Consider the following 23,254-nt stretch of genomic DNA (forward strand, 5'->3'; position numbering starts at 1 on the left):
GAGAAACTGACATTCTGTGTGTGGGAGTTCAAAAAAAGTGAGGCAAGGAGGAAGCCCAGGGAACAGGAGGGAGTCCAGTGTGAGTGGAATGTGCAGCGAATAGAATAGAGCTCAGGAGGTTGGAGGGGCCTTGAGCGTCAGGCTAGAGCTCCTGGAGACGTTAGAAAGATCATGACCCTTCAGAATTATTATTATTATTATTATTTTTTTTTTTTTGAGACAAAGTCTTGCTCTGTCGCCCCAGCTGGAGTGCAGTGGCGCGATCTCAGCTCCCTGCAATCTCTGCCACTCGGGTTCTAGCAGTTCTCTGCCTCAGCCTCCTGAGTAGCTGGGATTATAGGCGCCCGCTACCACGCCCGGCTAATTTTTCTATTTTTAGTAGAGACAGGGTTTCACCATGTTGGCCAGGGGGGTCTTGAACTCCTGACCTCATGATCCACCCGCCTCAGTCTCCCAAAGTGTTGGGATTACAGGCGTGAGCTACCACGCCCGGCCCAGAATTTTTCAGTCAGAGCTGTGTTTTGGGAAGAATCATCTGGCAGAGCGTGGGTTGAAGTAGAGGAAGGCTAAAGGCAGGGAGAGCTAACTTGGTTTCCAGCTGTGATGGGAGTCATAGTCTGGGAAGGAGGGATTTTGAAGGTGGATTCATTAGTACTTGGGGACAGACAGGATGGGGAAAGTGGGAGAGGGAGGTAAAGATTACATCATGGTCCCATGGCATGTGGGACAGCTGTTATCAGCTGAAACACCCCAGAGCAGCTGTAAGGTAGGCACAGAAGAGCTCAGTGTGGGCCAAGTTGGGTTTAAGGGCCTGGTTGGATGTGGAGGGGGAGATGATCGAAGCCTTAGGGTGGAGAGAGATTGCCTTGGTAACATCATCAGGGTAGGCTGAAACCTTCAGGTAAGCAGAGAAGATCAGAAGTGTTTGAGACTGCAGTTCATTGTCACCAGGATCTTTGGAGGTTTCCCAAAGGTGTTAGAAAAAGGGGTGTTAGTAAGTGATAACCAGGGGTGGAGAAGAGCACAGGAACAGAGTTATTCAGACACCGGGTGTCTTGGGGGTCTCCTGCAGCGCCACTGGCTTCACCACGCGGTCAGACATTGGGCCCGCCCGTGATGCAAATGATCCTGTGGATGATCGCCATGCACCCCCAGGCAAGAGAACCGTTGGGGACCAGATGAAGAAAAACCAGGCTGCTGATGATGACGACGAGGATCTAAATGACACCAATTATGATGAGGTGAGATGTGTCCGGCTTTTGTGGCTCCTCCAGCCAGTCTCTGGGAGCAGCTGAGCTAACCAGTGTGTGTTGGTGTCTGTAATGAATGTCTTGGAGTGGCTCATGCATTTAAATTTTAGCTATTCATGGAACATCTTTACTGAGAGTGAGAGGAGCAGGAAAAACATGGAGAAATGTGCACTTTTTGTCCTTCAGAAGAGATGTTCTTGCAGGTGTTAGGACCACTGCCTTGGCATTTCGTATTGACCAGTCTTTTTTTTTTTTGAGATGGAATTTCGCTCTTGTTGGAAGAGATGTTCTTGCAGATGTTAGGACCACTGCCTTGGCATTTCCTATTGGCCAGTTTTTTTTTTTTTTTTGAGACGGAGTTTCGCTCTTGTTGGCCAGGCTGGAGTGCAGTGGTGCGATCTCAGCTCACTGTGACCTCTGCCTCCCGGGTTCAAGCGATTCTCCTGCCTCAGCCTTTGAGTAACTGGGATTACAGGCATGCACCACCACGCCCGGCTAATTTTGTATTTTTAGTAGAGACGGGGTTTCTCCTGTTGGTCAGGCTGGTCTCGAACTCCTGACTTCAGGTTATCCGCCTGCTTCGGCCTCCCAAAGTGCTGGGATTGCAGGCGTGAGCCGCTGCGCCCGGCTGTCAGTCTTCAATGATAAAAACTTAAAGTGGAATTGGTGATGGTATTTGCTTTTTTCAGCTTTAGTGCTCGCCCTCTGAAAAGACATCTAAAGAAAAACTTCAGCTGACTGAATACCGATTAACTGTCTTCTAAGAGATGACATTTTTCCTCTGAGGAAAATTTTTAAAAATAATTTTAGTTTTGAGGCCAGGCGCGGTGGCTCACACCTATAATCCCGGCACTTTGGGAGGCCGAGGTGGGCGGATCATGAGGTCAGGAGATCGAGACCATCCTGGCAAACATGGTGAAACCCCGTCTCTACTAAAACTACACAAGAATTAGCTGGGCGTGGTGGCGTGTGCCTGTAGTCCCAGCTACTCGGGAGGCTGAGGCAGGAGAATGCTGTGAACCCGGGAGGCGGAGGTTGCAGTGAGCCGAGATTGCGCCACTGCACTCCAGGCTTGGCGAGAGTGCGAGACTCTGTCTCAAAAAAAAAAAAACAAAAATTAGTTTTGAAATAATTTTAAATTTGCAGGAACTTGCAAAAATAGTGCCAAAAAAAAAAAAGTTTCTGCATATCTTTCACCAAGCTTCTCCCCATGTTACATGACCTTAGTGCAGTTATTGAAACGAAGGAGTTAACATTGACGCAGTACTATTAACTAATCTGTCAGTCGTATTTGCATTTCATGTTTTTCCATGAATGTCCGCTTTCTGGCTTAGGCTCAGTCCAGGATTCCCTGTTGCATTTCATCATGTTTCCTTGGTCCCTTCCAATTGGGGGGCTCCTCTGTCTTTCATGCCCTTAACGCTTGAAGAGTAGTCACCAGTTATATTGTAGACTGTCCTTTGATTTGGCTTCGTTGGCTGAAGAAAATAATTTAGCAAGTATTTCACAAGTAGAGATCTTCTCCGTTTTGCTGGTGGGGATGGTGTTGGAGGAAAAGCTGACCTCTACACGTGTTGTTTGCTTCTCAGTTTAATGGCTATGCTGGGAGCCTCTTCTCAAGTGGACCCTATGAGAAAGATGATGAGGAAGCAGATGCTATTTATGCAGCTCTGGATAAAAGGATGGATGAAAGAAGAAAAGAGAGACGGTAAAAGAAATTGTTGCCTTTCACAATATTTATCCAACTTTAAAAAAAAGTTTTGAGGCCAGGCGCAGTGGCTCACGTGTGTAATCCTAGCACTTTGAGAGGCTGAGGTAGGACGATAGCTAGAGCCCAGGGGTTTGAGACCAGTGTGGGCAACATAGCGATACCTCATCTCTACAAATAATTTAAAAATTAGCCAGTTGGTGCACACCTGTAGTCCCAGCTACTTGGGTGGCTGAAGTGGAAGGACCGTTTAAGCCCAGGAGGTAGAAACTGCAGTGAGCCATGATCATGTCACTGCATTCCAGCCTGGTTGACATAGTGAGACCCTGTCTCCAAAAAAAAAAAAAAAAAGTTTTGTTTTGAATTGTTTTATATTTGGAGAAAAGTAGTGTATGCGTGTCTGCTTAGCTTTTACGCCACCCGAGGGTCTTGGTCTGTCGTAGCCATGCCTGGATAAGCACTGGGCTGTTACAGAACAGCCTTAGGGCCTGGGGGCTGCAGTGGAGAGCTTAAGAACTCTTAAGTTTTTCCAGAAATCAGCAGAATTTTGTGGATTACTTTTACGATACATCAGGGTTACCATCTTTGAAATGAAAAGGGCCTACTGACTTGAGTATTATATGTTGAGTAATTTGCAAATGAATTAAAGATGTCAAATGACACATACAAGCTACCAAGATTGAACCATGAAGAGATCCCAAACCTGAACAGACCAATAAAAAGTAATGAGGTCAAAGCTGTAACAGAAAGTGTCCTAGCAGAGAACATCTCAGGATCTGATTGCTTCATTGCTGAATTTTACCAAATATTTGAAGAAGAACTAAAATCAATTCTACTCAAACTATTCTGAAAAGTAGAGGAGGGAATACTTCCAAACTTATTCTACAGAACCAGTATTACCCTGTTGCCAAAACCAGACAAAGACACACTGAAAAAAGAAAATGTTAGGTCAGTATCCCTGATGAACACTGATGCAGAAATCAGCAGAATACTGGCAAACCATATTCAACAACACATTAGAAAGATGGTTCATCGGCCAGGCGCAGTGGCTCACGCCTGTAATTCTAGCACTTTGAGAGGTCGAGGTGGGCAGATTATGGGTCACCTGAGGTCAGGAGTTCACGACCAGTCTGGCCAACCTAGTGAAACCCAGTCTCTACTAAAAATACAAAAATTAACCAGGCGTGGTGGGTGGTGTACGCCTGTAATCCCAGCTACTTGGGAGGCTGAGGCAAGAGAATTGCTTGAACCCGGGAGGTGGAGGTTGCAGTGAGCCGAGGTCACGACACTGCACTCTAGCCTGGGAGACGAGCAAGACTCTGTCTCAGAAAAAAAAAAAAAAAGATCGTTCATCATGACCAAGTGGCATTTTGCCCAGGGATACAAGTGCAAGCGTGGTTCAACATATGCAAATTAATCAGTGTTATACATCATATCAACAGAATGAAGGACAAAAACCGTATGATCTTTTTTTTTTTTTTTTTTTTAAGACGGAGTCTCACTCTGTCCATCCCAGGCTGGAGTGCAGTGGCGCAGTCTCAGCTCACTGCAACCTCCACCTCCCGGGTTCAAGTGATTCTCCTGCCTCAGCCTCCTGAGTAGCTGGGACTACAGTCGCCCGCCACCACGCCTGGCTAATTTTTTGTATTTTTAGTAGAGACGGGATTTCACTGTGTTAGCCAGGATGGTCTTGATCTCCTGACCTCGTGACCCGCCTGCCTCGGCCTCCCAAAGTGCTGGGATTACAGTTGTGAGCCACTGCGCCCGGCCTAATCATTTTAATTGATTCTGAAAATGCATTTGATAAAATTTAACATTCCTTGATGATAAAAACTCTCAAAAAACTGCGTATAGAAGAAACATACCTCAGGCTGGGTGTGGTGGCTCACATCTGTAATCCCAGCACTTTGGGAGGCTGAGGCGGGAGGACTGCTTGATCTCAGGAGTTTGAGACCAGCCTAGGCAAGAGGGTAATACCTTTTCTTTACAAAAAAATACAAAAATTAGCCAGGCTTTGTGGCACATACCTGTAGTCCTAGCTACTCAGGAGGCTGAGATGGGAGGATTACTTGAGTCCAGGAGGCAGAGGTTGCAGTGAGCCGAGATCATACTACCACACTTCAGCCTGGGCCACAGAGCAAGACCCCGTCTCAAAAAAAAAAAAAAAAAGTAACATAACACAATAAAAGCTATATACAGCTGGATGGGGTGGTTCACGCCTGTAATCACAGCCCTTTGGGAGGCCCAGGCAGGCAGATCATTTGAGGTCAGGAGTTTGAGACCATCCTGACCAACGTGGTAAAACCCTGTCTCTACTAAAAATCCAAAGATTAGCTGGGTGTGGTGGCTCAGGCCTATAATTTCAGCTACTTGGGAGGTGGAGGTTGCAGTGAGCCGAGATTGTGCCACTGCACTCCAGCCTGGGCAACACAATGAGACTGTGTCGCAAAGAAAAAAAAAAAAGCCACGTACGGTGGGCCCACAGCTCGTATAGTACTGAATGGAGAAAAACTGAAAGCCTTTTCTCTAAGATGTGGAATGCAACAAGGATGCCCACTTTCACCACTGTGATTCAACATAGTACTGGAAGTCCTAGCTAGAGCAGTCAGACCAGAGAAATAAAGGGCATCCAGATTGGAAAAGAAGAAGTTAAATTATCCTTGTTTGCAGATGATATGATCTTATATTTAGAAAATCCTAAAGACTCTACCAAAACACTATTGCAGCTGACAAATTCATTAAAGTTGCAGGCTATGCCCCCAGGTGTGGTGGCTCACACCTGTAATCCCAGCACTTTGGGAGGCTGAGGGTGGGTGGATCACCTGAGGTCAGGAGTTCGAGACCAGCCTGGCCAACATAGAGAAACCCCCGTCACTATTAAGAATACAAAAATGGCCGGGCGTGGTGGCTCACGCCTGTACTCCCAGCACTTTGGGAGGCCGAGGCAGGTGGATGACTGGCGTTCAGGAGTTTGAGACCAGCCTGACCAACATGGTGAAATCCTGTCTTTACTAAAAAAATATAAAACTTGCCGGGCACTGTGACTCACGCCTGTAATCCCAGCACCTTGGGAGAGTGAGGCGGGTGGATCACTTGAGGTCAGGAGTTTGAGACCAGGCTGACCAACATGGTGAAACCCTGTCTCTACTAAAAATACAAAAATTAGCTGGATGTATTGTCACATGTCTATAATCCCAGCTACTCAGGAGGCTGAGGCAAGAGAATTGCTTGAACCTAGGAGGCAAAAGTTGTAGTGAGCTGAGATTGCGCCCCTGCACTCCAGGCTGAGTGACGGGGCAAGACTCTGTCTCAAAAAAAAAAAAAAACAAAAATTAGCCAGGCGTGGTGGTGCATACCTGTAGTCCCAGCTAGTTGGGAGGCTGAGGCAGGAGAATCGCTTGAACCCAGGAGGTCGAGGTTGCAGTGAGCTGAGATTGCACCACTGCACTCCAGCCTGGGTAACAGAGTGAGACTCCATCTTAAAATAAAATAAAATATCAATACTACCCAAAGTAATTTACAGATTCAGTGCAATCCGTATCAAAATACTGGGGACATTATTAACAGATAGTGAAAAAATAGCCAGGTGCAGTGGCTCATGCCTGTAATCCCAACACTTTGGGAGGCTGAGGCAGGTGGATCACTTGAGGTCAGCAGTTCGAGACCAGCCTGGCTAAACCCCATCTCTACTAAAAATACAAAAATTAGTTGGGCATGGTGACGGGTGCCTGTAATCCCAGCTACCTGGGAGGCTGAGGCAAGAGAATCACTTGAACCTGGAAGGCAGAAGTTGCAGTCAGCTGAGATCGTGCCATTACACTCCGGCCTGGGCAACAGAGTGAGACTCTGTCTCAAAAAAAAAAAAAAAAGAAAAAGAAAAAATAATTCTAAAATGTACATGGAGCCAGAATAGCCAAAGCTATCCTCAGCAAAAGGAACAAAACTGGAGGAATACTTGACTTCAAATTATACTACAGAGCTGTAGTAACAAAAACAGCATAGTACTGGCAGAAAAACAGACACATAGACCAGTGGAACAGAATGGACCCAGAAACAAATAGGTACATCTACAGTGAACTCATTCTTGACAAAGGTACCAGGAATATTTGTTGGGGAAAAGACAATCTCTTCAATAAATGGTGCTGGAAAAACTGGATATCCGTATGCAGAAGAATGAAACTAGACCCCTCTCTCTCGCCACATACAAAAATCAAATTAAAAGACTTTAAGACCTCAAACTGAAACTACTAGAAGAAAACATTGGAGAAACTCTACAGGACATTGGACTAGGCAAGGATTTCTTCAGTAATACCCTACAAGCACAGGCAGCGAACAGAAGCCAGGTGTAGTGGTTCACTCCCGTGAGCCAAGAGTGCGCTACTGCCCTCCAGCCTGGTCCACAGAGACTGTCTCAAAAAGGAAAAAAATAAAAAGTTCTCATTATAGAATATTAGGAAAATAAGAGTAAGTATGGGTAAAAGCATAACATTTATTCATAAGTCTAGAAAGTAACAGTTAACATTTTGGCTCATTTCCTCTTTCTGTTGCTTTTTTTATCTCGGCTCACTGCAACCTCTGCCTCCCGGGTTCAAGCAATTCTCCTGCCTCAGCTTCCCAAGTAGCTGGGATTACAGGTGCCTGCCACCACGCCTGGCTGGTTTTTGTATTTTTAGTAGAGACGAGGTTTCACCATGTTGGCCAGGATGGTCTCAAACTCCTGGCCTTGTGCTCCATCCACCTCGGCCTCCCAAAGTGCTGGGATTACAGACGTGAGCCACTGCGCCCAGCTCTGTTGCTTTTTATACATGTAATCATAACTTCCTGTGAGGTATGTAGAATGTTTTATTTTTTGAAGATAATTTTAGAATAGTAAAATATAGTTCTGGAATTTTATTTATTTTTTATTTTTTTGAGTCTCCCAGGCTCAAGTGATTCTTCTGCCTCAGCCTCCCAAGTAACTGGGATTATAGGCATGTGCCACCACACCTGGCTAATTTTTGTGTTTTTAGTAGAGACAGGTTTTACCATGTTGGCCAGGCTGGTCTCGAACTCCTGACCCCAAGTGATCCACCCGCCTCAGCCTCCCAAAGTGTTGGAATTACAGGCATGAGCCACCGTGCCCAGTCTTGCCACACACTTTAAACAACCAGATCTTGCGTGATGTAAACTTGCTGTCTCGAGGACAGCACCAGGCCATCAGGGATCTGCCCTCATGACTCAGTGACCTCCCGCCAGGCCCCACCTCAAACACTGGGAATTATAATTCAGCATGAGATTTGATGGGGACACAGATGCAAACCATATCCTTTGGCCTCCCAGAGTGCTGGGATTACAGACATAAGCCAATGTGCCTGGCCTGGAAATCTTTTTAGAAGCTCATTATTAAATCATTGTGCATAAATTTATACCTATAGTAATTAAATGTGAATGGCATTGCATTTTACTTTTTTTTTTTTGGATACAGGATCTTACTCTGTCACCCAGGGTGGAGTACAGGGTCTTACTCTGTCACCCAGGGTGGAGTACAGTGGCTTGATTATAGCTCCCTGCAACCTTGAATTCCTGGCTCAAGCGATTCTCCTGCTTCAGCCTCCCAGGTAGCTGGGATTACAAGCACGTGCTACCACACCCAGCTAATTTTTCTTTTTTCTTTTTTTCTCTTTTTTTTGAGATGGAGTCTCACTCTGTTGCCCAGGCTGGAGTGCAATGGCGTGATCTCGGCTCACTGCAACCTCCGCCTCCAGGGTTCAAGTGATTCTCCTGCCTCAGCCTCCCAAGTGGCTGGGATTACAGGCATGCACCACCACGCCCGGCTGATTTTTGTAGAGATGGGTATTTTTAGTAGAGACGGGGTTTCACCGATGTTAGCCAGGCTGGTCTTGAACTCCTGCCCTCGTGATCTGCCTGCCTTGGCCTCCCAAGGTGCTGGGATTACAGGCTTGAGCCACCACGCCCGGCTCACACCCAGCTAATTTTTGTCTATGTTGCCCAGGCTGGTCTTGAACTCCTGGCCTCAAGTGATCCACCTGCCTCCCCTAACCTTGGCCTCCCAAAGTGCTAGGATTACAGGCATGAGTCACTACACTCAGCCCTACATTTTAAAAATTGATTGGAACCTCCAGGGTTAATGCATTTTTAGAAAACATCAGGCTGGGTGCAGTGGCTTACATGTGTAATCCTAGTACCTTGAGAGGCCAAGGCAGGAGGATCACTTGAGTCTAGGAGTTTGAGACCAGCCTGGGCAACATAGTGAAACCCTGTCTCTACAAAAGGAAAATTAAAATTAGCCAGTTGCACAAGCCTGTAGTTCCAGCTACATTCCCAAGGCTGAGGTGGGAGGATCTCTTGAGCCTAGGAGTTTGAGGCTACAGTGAGCTATGCTTATACCACTGTGCTCCAGCCTGGGCAACAGACCAAGACCCTGTCTCTAAAACAAAAACAAAACAAAAAATAGCAGGTGACATGGACCCATGTAGAAAGTCATTAAATGTTTTTAAAAAGTAGTGTACTTGGCTGGGCACGGTGGCTCACACCTATAATCCCAGCACTTTGGGAGGCTGAGGCGGGCAGATCATGAGGTCAGGAGATCGAGACCATCCTGGCCAACATTGTGAAACCCCGTCTCTACTAACAATACAAAAATTAGCTGAGTGTGGTGGTGCATGCCTGTAATCCCAGCTACTCAGGAGGCTGAGGCACGAGAATCACTTGAACCCGGGAGGCGGAGGTTGCAGTGAGCTGAGATCGCGGCACTGCACTCCAGCCTGGTGACACAGCGAGACTCTCAAAAAAAAAAAAAGTAGTGTACTTATTAAAACTTTTTATTCTGAAAACTGTCATAATACAAACAAGTAGGAAGAACAGTACTATGAGTACCATATGCCCACACGTAGTCTCAACACTGAAGTACAACTACACGGGTGATGCAGACTGTTCTGGCACATGGAGCCGTGCACCTGAGCTGAGTAGGGTAGAGGTGAACTATGTGAGCGATTTACTTGGAAGAGAAGGAAGCGAGGAGGGAAAGGTGGATGAGTTCAGTAGAGTATTTGGAGTGTTTGGTTATTGTTTTTCCTTGTAGGTGTTTTTTTGTTTGTTTGTTTTTTGTTTTTTTTTTGCGACAAGGTCTCGCTCTGTCACCCAGGCTAGATCTGCTCACTGCAGCCTCCACCTCCTGGATTCAAATGATTCTTCTGCCTCAGTCTCCCAGGTAGCTGGGGATTACAGGTGCCCACTACCACGCCCAGCTAATTTTTATTTTAATTTTTTTGAGACAAAGTTTCACTCTTGTCACCCAGGCTGGAGTGCAATGGCATGATCTTGGCTCCCTGCAACTTCCACCTCCCAGGTTCAAGCAATTCTCCTACCTCAGCCTCCTGAGTAGCTGGGATAACAGGCACGTGCCACCACACCTGGCTAATTTTCATATCTTTAGTAGACACGGGGTTTTACCACATTGGCCAGGCTTGAACTCCTGACCTCAGGTGATCTGCCCACCTCGGCCTCCCAAAGCGTTGGGATTACAGGCATGAGCCACCACACCTGGCCTTCTTAGGTGTTTATGGGATGATCCTACCTTTGGGATTTTGTGAATTTTCAAGCAGTAAATATACTCATGTCCAAATGGAGGTATTTAGATCAAAGTAAGATCTTTTTTTTTATTTTAATGAATTTCTGCGTGTTTTTATCTGGTGGATAATTGAATGAGTAGACTTCCAAATGTATTTATATTTATTTATTTAGAGAGAGATTCTCGCTCTGTCGCCCAGGCTAGAGTGCAGTGGTGCAATCTTGGCTCACTCTACCCTCTGCCTCCTGGGTTCAAATTATTATTCTGCCTCAGCCTCCCAAGTAGCTGTGATTACAGGTGTGTGCTACCATGCCCAGCTAAGAATGTATTCATAATTACCTTAAAATATATTTGATTTGGGCTGGGCGTGGTGGCTCACACCTGTAATCCCAGCACTTTGGAAGGCCAAGGTGGGTGTATCACGAGGTCAGGAGTTCGAGAACAGCCTGGCCAGGATGGTGAAACCCCGTCTCTACTAAAAATACAAAAATTAGCCAGGAGTGGTGGCGGGCACCTGTAATCCCAGCTACTTGGGAGGCTGAGGCAGGAGAATCACTTAAACCCAGGAGGTGGAGGTTGCAGTGAGCTGAGATTGCGCCACTGCACTTTAGCCTGGGTGACAGAGCAAGACTCCATCTCAAAAAAAAAAATATATATATGTGTGTGTGTGTGTGTGTATATATATATATTTGATGTAGCTGTTAAGAGTATGGAATTGTTCTTTTTGGTGATTTAATTGAGATGGATAATAAATTTGCTTCAGAACAGACATGCAGTGTTTCTGATGTGTGCATGTTTTATTTCCTAGGGAGCAAAGGGAGAAAGAAGAAATAGAGAAATATCGTATGGAACGCCCCAAAATCCAACAGCAGTTCTCAGACCTCAAGGTGAGCTGATGAAGAGGTGAATGGTGTGCGGTTTCTAACGCTCTTATCCTAACCTGCAGAGACTCAGACTCCTCTTACGTGAAATTGATGAGACTTTGTGTTTTTAATTTAGAGGGTCATTGCTTAGAAGAAGAAAGTGCTTGCTTCAGTATGTTTCATTATATGTGTGTAAAAAAAAAACCCTTCCCCTACTGTACAAGATAGGACAAATGAACTTATTTTCTTTGTAATTTTGACTCCATTTATACCTAAGATTTTCTTTCTTTCTTTCTTTTTTTTTTTTTTTTTTTTGAGGCAGTCTAGCTCTGTTGCCCTGGCTGGAGTGCAGTGGCGTGGTCTCAGCTCACTGCAACCTTCACCTCCTAGGTTCAAGCAGTTCTCGTGCCTCAGCCTCCTAAGTAGCTGGGATTACAGGCGCCTGCCACCATACCCAGCTAATTTTTGTGCTTTTAGTAAAGACAGGGTTTCGCCATGTGTCCCAGGCTGGTCTCGAACTCCTGACCTCTAGTGATCTGCCCACCTCAGCCTCCCAAAGGGCTGGGATTACAGGCGTGAGCCACCACGTCTGGCCCCATTTATATGTAAGATTTTCTAAACTGAGTCCCCTGGGCTTTGAGAGACTAATTTACATTTTAGTGCAGTTGAACAGATCCAATAAATTGATCTTTCTTTTTTTTTTTTTGAGATGGAGCTTCACTCGTGTTGCCCAGGCTGGAGTGCAATGACGTGATCTCGGCTCTCCGCAACCTCTGCCTCCCAGATTCAAGTGATTCTCCTGCCTCAGCCTCCCTAGCAGCTGGGATTACAGGCACGTGCCACCATGCCCGGCTAATTTTGTATTTTTAATAGAGACGGGGTTTCTCCATGTTGGTCAGGCTGGTCTCGAACTCCCGACCTCAGGTGATCCGCCCGCCTCGGCCTCCCAAAGTGCTGGGATTACAGGCAAGAGCCACCACGCCCAGCCTAAATTGATTTTTCTAAGTGAAGTAGAAAACTATTTTTGGGGCTGGGTACAGTGGCTCACATCTGTAATCTCAGCACTTTGGGAGGCTGAGGTGGGAGGATCACTTGAGCCCAGGAGCTTGAGACCAGCCTTGGGGAGAACCTGTCTTTACAAAAAGTAAAAACTTAGCCAGGCATGGTGGCCCACGCTTGTGGTCCCAGCAACTTGAGAAGCTGAAGTGGGAGGATCACTTGAGCCTGGGAGGTTGAGGCTGCAGTGAGCTGTGATTGTGCCACTGAATCCAGCCTGGGCAACAGAATGAGACCCATCTCAAAACAAAAGTAAAAACAATTGCTGCATCAAAATCCCTTCTAAAGCATGGTGATCTGGAGGCTAGAGGTGAGGGAGGGCATGGTCCTACCTGGGCACATGAAATTCTGTCAGAGAATTAATATTTTTGGGGGCTGGATATTTCCAGAGGAAGTTGGCAGAAGTCACGGAAGAAGAGTGGCTGAGCATCCCCGAGGTTGGCGATGCCAGAAACAAACGTCAGCGGAACCCACGCTATGAGAAGCTGACCCCTGTTCCTGACAGTTTCTTTGCCAAACATTTACAGACCGGAGAGAACCATACCTCAGTGGATCCTCGACAAACTGTGAGCTTCCAAAAAAGGGCAAATGTGGCCCATTTCGTCTTGTTAGATCAGTGGCAGGAATGGTGGGTGGTGTTGGATTCAGTGCTTCTGCGGGTCATGGTTATGCTGTGGCAAGTCTGTCTGCACAGCTGTGCATATGTCAGGCCACTGGGGAGTATTCAGAGAATAAATTTCTTGGGCATGCAGTGCCAACTGTTGTTTTATTCTTGCCTATCCTCTCTTCCCCTCCAGCAATTTGGAGGTCTTAATACACCATATCCAGGTGGACTAAACACTCCATACCCAGGTGGAATGACACCAGGATTGATGACACCTGGCACAGGTGAGCTGGACATGAGGAAGATTGGCCAAGCGAGGAACACTCTGATGGACATGAGGCTGAGCCAGGTGAGTTTGTCACACAGCATTTTCCTGTAGACAGGTTTAGACATTTTAATTCTGTTTTGTTTTCTTTTTCTCCTTCTTCTTCTCCTTTTTCTTCTCCTTCTCCTCCTCCTCCTTCTCCTCCTTCTCCTTTTTTTTTTTTTTTGGCTTGATTTTTGCCTGAATAATTCTGCAGATTTTTAAAATTTTGACACAGAGTCCTGCTCTGTCACCCAGAGGCTGGAGTGCAGTGGCGTGATCTTGGCTCACTGCAACCTCCACCTCCCAGGTTCAAGCGATTCTCCTACCTCAGCCTCCTGAGTAGCTGGGATTACAGGTGCCCACCACCACACCCGGCTAATTTTTGTATTTTTTGTAGAGACGGGGTTTCACCACGTTGGCCAGGCTGGTCTTGAACTCCAGACCCGTCTGCCTTGATCCTCCCAAAATGCTGGGATTACAGGTGTGAGCCACTGCACCTGGCCTTTTTTTAAAATAAAAAATAATAATTTTTTAAAAAATGTGTTTTCTTCCTGCCTCTCAGCAAATTGTCTTGTGGCCCTGCATGGAACGTGTCTTTGATCTGGAGACTAGGTGCTCTAGACACCAGTGAAGTACAGAACTCTTTCTGATATGCACATCAGAAACCATGAAGGAACATACTACTTTTGGCCTGGCCAACCTGGTAAAACCCCGTTTCTACCAAAAATACAGAAATTGGCCAGGTGTGGTGGCGGGCGCCTATAATCCCAGCTACTTGGGAGGCTAAGGCAGGAGAATCGCTTGAACCTGGGTGTTGGAGGTTACAGTGAGCCGAGATTGCACCAGTGCACTCCAGCCTGGGCAACAGAGTGACACTGTCTCAAACAAAACAAAACAAAACAAAAAAAACAAAAAGTGGCACAATCATGGCTCGCTACATACAGCCTCGACCTCCCTGGGATAAGGTGATCCTTCCACCTCAGCCTACCAAGTAGCTGAGATTACAGGCATGTGCCACCATACCCAACTAATTTTTGTATTTTTTGTTGAGATGGGGTGTCACTAGGTTGCCCAAGCTGGGCTGGAGCTCCTGGGCACAAGTGATCTGTCCACGTTGGCCTCCCAAAGTGCTGGGATTACAGGTGTGAACTACCATGCCCAGCATGAAATTTGTTTACATAGAAATTGTAAAACTTTTTGGGCCAGGCACTCATGCCTGTAGTCCTAGCACTTTGAGAGACCAAGGTGGGAGGATTGCTGAGCTCAGGAGTTCAAGACTAGCCTGGGCAACATGGTGATGGTGAGACTCCGTCTCTACAAAAACTAAAAGAAATAGCTGGGCCTGGTGGTGCCTGTAGTCCCAGCTGTTCGGGAGGCTGAGGTGGGAGGATTGCTTGAGCCAGGGAGTTTGAGGCTGCCATGGGCTATGATCGCGCCTCTGCACACCAGCCTGGGTTACGGAGTGAGACTGTCTCAATAAATAAATAAAACTGTCACAGTAATTTTTTTGTGGTAAAATATACGTAACACAGAATTTACCATTTTAATCATTCTTGACCGTACATACCTTCACTGATAAAATTATGTTCATGTTGTTATACAGCCTCATCACCATTCATCTCCAGAACTGTTTTCATCTTCCCAAATTGAAACTCTGTACCTGTTAAACAGAGTCCCCGTGCCCTTTCTCCCCAGCCCCTGGCATCCACCGTTCTTTCTGTTTCTATAAATGTCACTACTCTCTGGATCTCATATGACTGGAATCATACAGTATTTACCTTACTGTGACGGGCTTGTTTCAATTAGCTCGTGGTGCAGCGTGTGTCAGCATGTTCTTTTTTTTTTTTTTTGAGACAGAGTCTCTCTCTGTCACCCAGGCTGGAGTTCAATGGCATGGTCTTGGCTCACTGCAGCCTCTGCCTCCCGGGTTCAAATGATTCTCCCACCTCAGCCTCCCAAGTAGCTGGGACTACAGGTGTGCACCACCAAGCCCAGCTAATTTTTTTTTTTTTTGAGACGGAGCCTGGCACTGTCACGCAGGCTGGAGTGCAGTGGTGTGATCTCGGCTCACTGCAACCCCCGCCTCCCAGGTTCAGGCGATTCTCCTGCCTCAGCCTCCCGAGTAGCTGGAACTATAGGCGTGTGCCACCACGTCTGGCTAATTTTTGTATTTTTAGTAGAGACGGGGTTTCGTCATGTTGGCCAGGATGGTCTTGATCTCCTGACCTCGTGATCCACTCGCCTCAGCCTCCCAGGATGCTGGGATTAGAAGTGTGATTTTTTGTATTTTTAGTAGAGATGGGATTTCACCATGTTGGCCAGGCTGGTCTCGAACTCCTGACCTCCAGTGATCTGTGCAGCTCGGCCTCCCAAAGTGCTGGGATTACAGGCATGAGCCCCGGTGCTCCGGCCAGCATGTTCTCTGTTTAAGGCAGGATGAGACTTGACTCTTTGGTGTGTGTGAACCGCATTCGCTGATCTGTTCATTCGCTGATGGACACTTGGACCGCTTTCACCTTTTGACTATTGTGAATGATGCTGCTGTGAATACAGGTGTACAGATATTTGTCAGAGACCTTGCTTTCTATTCTTTCTTTTTTAATAAAAATTATATGTTTTTTTTTTTTTTTTTTGAGGCGGGGTCTTGCTCTATCACCCAGGCTGGAGGGCAGTGGCGTGATCTCGGCTCACTGCAGCCTCTGCCTCCCAGGTTCATGTGATTCTCCTGCCTCAGCCTCCTGAGTAACTGGGACTACAGGGATGTGCCACCACGCCTGGCTAATTTTTGTATTTTTAGTAGAGACGGGGTTTCACCATCCTGGCCAGGCTGGTCTCGAACTCCTGATCTTGTGATCCACCCACCTTGGCCTCCCAAAGTGCTGGGATTACAGGTGTGAGCCACCACAACTGGGCAAAAATTATACGTTTTTTTGTAGAGACAGAGTCTTGGGAGGCTGAGGCAGGAGGATTCCTTGAGTCCAGGAGCTGGAGGCTGCACTGAGCTGTGATTGCCACTGCACTCCTGCTTGGGTGACAGAGTGAGACCCTGTCTCAAAAAAATAAATAAAAATATAGATCTTGGCCAGGTGCAGTGGCTCACGCTTGTAATCCCAGCACTTTGGGAGGCCGAGGCGGGCGGATCACGAGGTCAGGAGATCGAGACCATCCTGGCTAACACGGTGAAACCCCGTCTCTACTAAAAATACAAAAAAATTAGCCGGGCATGGTGGCGGGCGCCTGTAGTCCCAGCTACTCAGGAGGCTGAGGCAGGAGAATGGTGTGAACCTGGGAGGCGGAGCTTGCAGTGAGCCGAGATCGCACCACTGCACTCCAGCCTGGGCGACAGAGCGAGACTCCGTCTCAAAAAAAAAAAATAGGTCTTTTTCCATACAGAAGAAATTTGTTATTATCACAAGGTGTTGTCTGAGTGAAATGAAGGCTGTTTTCTTCTTCTGACTGCTCTCTCAGGGTTGTGGGAGGGGCTCCAGGGACCCTCTGAGAACTTTGTTTTGCACTTGGTCATGTCCAGTTGACTCTCAGCTTGGCCTGTCTCACAGGTGTCTGACTCCGTGAGTGGACAGACCGTCGTTGACCCCAAAGGCTACCTGACAGATTTAAATTCCATGATCCCGACACATGGAGGAGACATCAAGTGAGTGCTTTGCAGAATCGCTGGGCTGGGATGGAGACTCTAGTTGCCTAGGATATTTTGGATTTTATATGGACAGCATGCAGTCAAAATGTGACATGGTGGTTCTAAGAAATATAAAGTGGAGTAGTTTGGTTTTTCCGTTTGAAATGTATCTGTATCCATTCATTGCGTACACTAAATGTGTTACATGTGATACCGCAAGTCCCTGCCTGTGCTAGGCAGGAAAGCATCCGGCTGTGTCCCACATGTCCCATCTGGACCTTCAGTTCTCAGCGTTCGTCTGCGGGGAGGCTAAACATGCTTGGAATAGTGTGCACTGAAGTTTTGAGTTGGTTTGTGTAACTCAGAACATCAGGACTGATAGTTCTTACGTTGTGACTGTGAAGTGGGTGCCTTCATCCCAGGTCTCGGGTGCACCCCTGACAGCATGGCCTGATGCCATGTGCACTCTCCCTCTCGTAGTGATATCAAGAAGGCACGGCTGCTCCTCAAGTCTGTTCGGGAAACGAACCCTCATCACCCGCCAGCCTGGATTGCGTCAGCCCGCCTGGAAGAAGTCACTGGGAAGCTACAAGTAGCTCGGAACCTTATCATGAAGGGGACAGAGATGTGCCCCAAGGTGAGGCGTGCTGTGAGGCGTTTCCTGGGAGGCTGCGTGATTGTGGCCCCTATGGGAGTAAACTCGTTAGAGCCAATCTCTTTGTCTTTTGGTATTAAAACTACAGACAATAGGACAGGCTGGAGGAGGATGTGAAAAGCAGCCAAGGGCTTTTTCCTGCTTGTTTTCACGTGGAGTGAAGGCTAATCCACCACTGTTTTTTTTTTTTTGAGACAGAGTCTCGCTCTGTCACCCAGGCTGGAGGGCAGTGGCACGATCTTGGCTCACTGCAAGCTCCACCTGCCGGGTTCACACCGTTGTCCTGTCTCAGCCTCCAGAGTAGCTGGCACTATAGGCGCCCGCCACCACGCCTGAATCCACCACTGGTTTAATGGCAGGCTAAGCTTAATTACAAAGAGCTCAGTTGGTCAGCTCTTCACCTACCTAATGGTGGCCAGGCATGGTGGCTCATGCCTGTAATCTCAGCACTTTGGGAGGCTGAGGCGGGTGGATCACTTGAGGTCAGGAGTTAGAGACCAGCCTGGTCAACATGGCAAAAACCCGTCTCTACTAAAAATACGAAAGTTAGCCAGGCGTCGTGACAGGTGCCCGTAATCCCAGCTTATTCAGTAGATGGAGGTTGCAGTGAGCTGAGATTGCACCACTGCGCTCCAGCCTGGGGGACAGAGCGAGATTCCGTCTCAAAAAAAAAAAAACAACAACAAAAAAGAATGACCCGAGCAGATTTGTCCGTGGAGTTGTCCTGAAGGCAAATCATGTTCTTTTCACAAAGTGGTGTTTCATGTTTTTTGTTTTTTGTTTTCTTTTTTTTTTGAGTCTCGCTCTGTCACCCAGGCTGGAGTACAGTGCCGTGATCTCAGCTCACTGCAACCTCCGCCTCCTGGGTTTGAGCGATTCTCCTGCCTCAGCCTCCTGAGTACCTGGGATTACAGGCACACGCCACCACACCCGGCTAATTTTTGTATTTTTAGTAGAGACAGGGTTTTGCCATGTTGGCCAGGCTGGTCTCAAACTCCTGACCTCGTGATCCACCCGCCTTGGCCTCCCAAAGTGCTCGGATTACAGGCGTGAGCCACCGCACCCAGCCATTAGGTGTTCTTCAGTCAGACATATGGTAGCCATGTTCCCGAGTGTGGTTATAAAGGGGCGACTCCTGGTGCAGGTGTGTTAGAGGCTGAGCTGATTGGCTTTTGTAAAATCCGGGGCCCGAGGATCTGCTCTGGAGATCTGTGCGTGCTGCCCTGTTGTGGCTTCCAGCCTGCACTGAGCCTTATTGGTCTTACCTCTTGCCTCACAGAGTGAAGATGTCTGGCTGGAAGCAGCCAGGTTGCAGCCTGGGGACACAGCCAAGGCCGTGGTAGCCCAAGCTGTCCGTCATCTTCCACAGTCTGTCAGGATTTACATCAGAGCAGCAGAGCTGGAAACGGACATTCGTGCAAAGAAGCGGGTTCTTCGGAAAGGTGAGTCTCCCTCGGAGGTGCTGCTTTCTCCCTCCTTGGGGCCCCTCCTCTCAGCAGCTTTCCTGCTCCTGGCTCAGGCTTTTGGTGAGAGTGGATAAGGAACCAGGGACATATTTCAGGCCTTTTCTCAGATTGGGTTGCCTCTGCCCTTGGCCCCCCATGGGGGAGGGATACTGTGGTGGGCGAGTTCCCATCCTGGAAGGGATGCTTGGGTTGAGCCCTCACTCCTGCCTTTTTCCAGTGTGTGATCTTGGATGCTTGTGCAGTCACTCTGTGGTCCAGGCTTCCCTCATCTGCAGGGTGAGAACAATAGTAGCTCAAAGCCTGTGTCCTGGAGCTCTGGAGATGGTCTGTGTGAAGAGCTGAGCCGGCACCTGGCATGTGCAGACCCTTTGTGGATGTTACTCATTTTCTCTCCTGAGAAGGCACCAGAGCCACACGTTGACTAAACTCTTTCCTGCTGCTGACAAGGCTGTGCCTCCTGCTCCTGCGAGTCAGCGTGTGCCGTCAGCTCAGGTCAGATAATGACAGACGGTGTGCCTACCAGGGAACCTGATTCCATCCAGGGATTCCTGCCAGGATAGAGCTTTTGTGGGTAGTTTGTTTATTTTTCTTACTGTGGATTCATAAAAGGAGCACCGTTTCTCCTGTCACTGGAAGTGTGTAGTAGATGCTGCTCTTGAACTGGGTCCAGAACAAGTGCTAGTCAGGGGGCTGTTCTGAAGCTAATCTGTGCAGGTGGCTTCTTTTTTTTCTTTTTTTGTTGTTTTTTTTTTTTTTTTTTTTTTTTTTTGAGATGGAGTCTCTCTCTGTCGCCCAGGCTGGAGTGCAGTGGCACGATCTCGGCTCACTGCAAGCTCTGCCTCCCGGGTTCACACCATTCTCCTGCCTCAGCCTCCCGAGTAGCTGGGACTACAGGCGCCCACCACCATGCCTGGCTAATTTCTTTTTGTATTTTTAGTAGAGATGGGGTTTCACTGTGTTGTCCAGGATGGTCTCGATCTCTTGACCTTGTGATCTGCCTGCCTCAGCCTCCCAAAGTGCTGGGATTACAGGCTTGAGCCACTGCACCTGGCCTATGCAGGTGGCTTCTATCCAATTTTTTTTTTTTTTTAGATGGAGTCTTGCTTTGTCGCCCAGGCTGGAGTACAGGGGCACGATCTTGGCTCACTGCAGCCTGTGCCTCCCGGGTTCAAGTGATTCTCCTGCCTCAGCCTCCCGAGTAGCCGGGATTACGGGTGTGCGCCTCCACACCTGGCCAATTTTTGTATTTTTAGTAGAGATGGGGTTTCCCCATGTTGGCCGGGCTGGTCTCAAACTCCTGACCACAAGTGATCCTCCTGCCTTGGCCTCCCAAAGTGCTGGGATTACAGGTGTGAGCCACTGTGCCTGGCCTTTTCTTTTTTTTTTTTTGAGATGGAGTCTCACTTTGTCGCCCAGGCTGGAGTGCAATGGCACCATCTTGGCTCACTGCAACCTCCGCCTCCCGGGTTTAAGCAATCCTCTTGCCTCAGCCTTCTGAGTAGCTGGGACTACAGGCACCTGCCACCACGCCTGCTCAATTTTTGTATTTTTAGTAGAGATGGGGTTTCACTGTGTTGGCCAGGCTGGTCTTGAACTCCTCACCTCAAGTGATCCACCCACCTTGACCTCCCAAAGTGCTGGGATTACAGGCGTGAGCCACTGTGCCCGGCCTGATTTTTTTTTTTTTTTTTTTTGAGACAGCGTCTTGCTCTGTCACCCAGGCTGGAGTGCAGTGGCGCGATCTTGGCTCACTGCAACCACCACCTCCCAGGCTCAGGCGATCCTCCCAGCTTAGCCTCCCAAGTAGCTGGGAGTATAGGTGCCACCCCCATGCCCAGCTATTTTTAATTTTTGGTAGAGATGGGATCTTGCTGTGTTGTCCAAGCTAGTCTCAAACTCCTGTCCTCAAGTGATCCTCCTGCCTTGATCTCCCAGAGAGCTGGGATTCCAGGCATCAGCCGTCGCATCCAGCCTATTCTTCCTGAATTTATAGCCTAGGAAAAATAAGGTGTATTTTGTGGAATCAAGGGCAGTTTTCAGTGAGAGCTTTCCAGCTCTTGTTTTTTCAAATGTGTTTAAGCGAAATATCCCGTTGAGGCTTCTGTGCTGATAGGACCGTGTAGATGAGGGCTCTTTGGTAGAAAGCCCCTTATCAAATATAGTTCCATTCACTTACTGTCCACGTCTGTTGGAAGACAGGTGAAGGCTGCTTGCCTGTGATGCACGCTCCCCCGACCCTGTGCACTCACATGTGAACGTGCTTTCCTGTGTCGGGGCTGGTTTCTTGACCGCAGCCCAGCTGCTCAGTGAATGCTCAGAGACAGCCTCTTTTTTTTTTTTGTTGAGACAGAGTCTCGCTCTGTCGCCCAGGCTGGAGTGCAGTGGCTCGACCTCGGCTCTCTGCAAGCTCCGCCTCCCAGGTTCATGCCATTCTCCTGCCTCAGCCCCCTGAGTAGCTGGGACTACAGGCGCCCGCCACCAGGCCTGGCTAATTTTTTTGGTATTTTTAGTAGAGACGGGGTTTCACCGTGTTAGCCAGGATGGTCTCGATCTCCTGACCTCGTGATCCACCTGCCTTGGCCTCCCAAAGTGCTGGGATTACAGGCGTGAGCCACCGCGCCCGGCCAGAGACAGCCTCTTATAATGAGGCCAGGAACAGAAAGTTAGCACCTGTCTTGGTTTGTAGAAATCAGTTTATCTTTTTTCAGCTAGGAAGAAATAGTTCTTTGATGAAGAGCCCGTGAAAGTCTGGGTAATTAGTATTGTTTACTTAGAAAAGCTCCATTGAATTCTTCCTGCCACAGTTTGATGAATGATCATGAATGTCTTTGTGGCCACTCCCTGCTCACCACCAGATTGTCTGGGTTCATTTCCAGTTGGTGTGGACTTGGAGATGGGAATATGCTGTTGGAGGCGGGGGCCTGCGGGGAGTGTTGAGGGACTGTGTTTCCACGGCTGTCCTCTCAGGGAGTGGGCTCCTGGCTCTGCTCTCAAGCAGAGAAGCTGGGCTAAGGTGGAATGAACCCAGGATCTCCAGGATGGCCTTTGCCACTGCCCCTAATACTGGTCCTGGCCTGCCCTTTCCCAAGAGTGTTTCCAAAAACTGTATTCTTTTCCTGGGGTGAAGCCCATCACTGCTTCATTTGGTTATTAGCGAACACTTACACGTTGCTTGAAGGGTCTGGTTTTTGAAATTAAAATGACAGCTACCTCCACCGGTGACAGGACACCAGCCAACCAGGGAGCCTGGCAGCACATGGTCTCTGTGAGCTCTGGGTCACTGTTGGGCTGAGCTGACACCTTAGTCCTTTGTTGGGAGAATAGACGTTTTGGGTGCTGATCTTGAGACCTGAGGAGGCTGAGTAACCTTAGGCATGGTGCTTGGCCTCTGAGCTTCCATGTCTTCCTCTGTAAGAGGGAAGAGGGCTTTCAGGATTGGGGAGGGTGCAGCATGTGAGCTTCCTGGCCAGGGTGGGGTGTCCTACGTGCAGAGTCCCCTGGGGAGGCCTGGCTGGTGGCTCCCCTACAATAACGCACTCACATGCCTTGTACTCCGCTAGTTAATGCAGATGTGTGGAGGTGGAGTTATTTTACACTAAAGCCATATGCTCTGGCCTGTGAAGTGTGGCATCCTTCAGCGGCCATCGCCAGCGTGTCCCTCTGGGGGCACAGGAATGGCACAGTTCAGGTCGAGGGTCTTCCCTGCAGTCACGTGGCCCCCAGAGAGCATGTTGGCCTCTGCACGGTCACGTCTTTGTGGTTGTGTCTAGCATTCAGAATACTCTTTTCCTGCATGTTGGCCTCTGCACGGTCACGTCTTCGTGGTTGTGTCTAGCATTCAGAATACTCTTTTCCTGTTCTAGGCCAACTTCGGGGGTGTGTGCTTCCTCCACATACGTTGGCTGGCTGTGGTGCTTCCTCCCCTTCTGCTCATAAAGTCACACTCCTTGAAGGCCATTGTATCGTGGTATGCCGTGTGGCTTCCGAAAGCACCTGGGGAAGGTGACCTTGTTGGTTTTAGTGCCATGCCTGTGGGCTGCTGATGAGATGCCTTTGGAGATATGTCAGCTCTCTCCCAAAACTTGAAGACACAGAGTCCTGGGAGTCGTAAGTTAATGACTCCATAAATTGAGTCCCGCAT

The 23,254-nt window shown here is 48.2% G+C and overlaps 1 protein-coding gene across 2 annotated transcripts in view; it reads left to right on the forward strand.

The window, feature by feature from the left end:
• PRPF6 (pre-mRNA processing factor 6) overlaps positions 1–23,254 on the forward strand; it is a 50,723-nt gene that overhangs the window by 929 nt on the left and 26,540 nt on the right. For both annotated transcript variants that reach the window (XM_024238462.3, NM_001131843.1), the window contains 8 exon segments: positions 1,073–1,241; positions 2,840–2,958; positions 11,337–11,415; positions 12,837–13,013; positions 13,245–13,400; positions 16,916–17,010; positions 17,473–17,629; positions 18,927–19,089. In XM_024238462.3, coding sequence (XP_024094230.1) covers positions 1,073–1,241; positions 2,840–2,958; positions 11,337–11,415; positions 12,837–13,013; positions 13,245–13,400; positions 16,916–17,010; positions 17,473–17,629; positions 18,927–19,089 — 1,115 coding nt within the window.

Source organism: Pongo abelii, chromosome 21 (genome assembly GCF_028885655.2).
Source record: "Pongo abelii isolate AG06213 chromosome 21, NHGRI_mPonAbe1-v2.0_pri, whole genome shotgun sequence".
NCBI lineage: Eukaryota > Metazoa > Chordata > Mammalia > Primates > Hominidae > Pongo > Pongo abelii.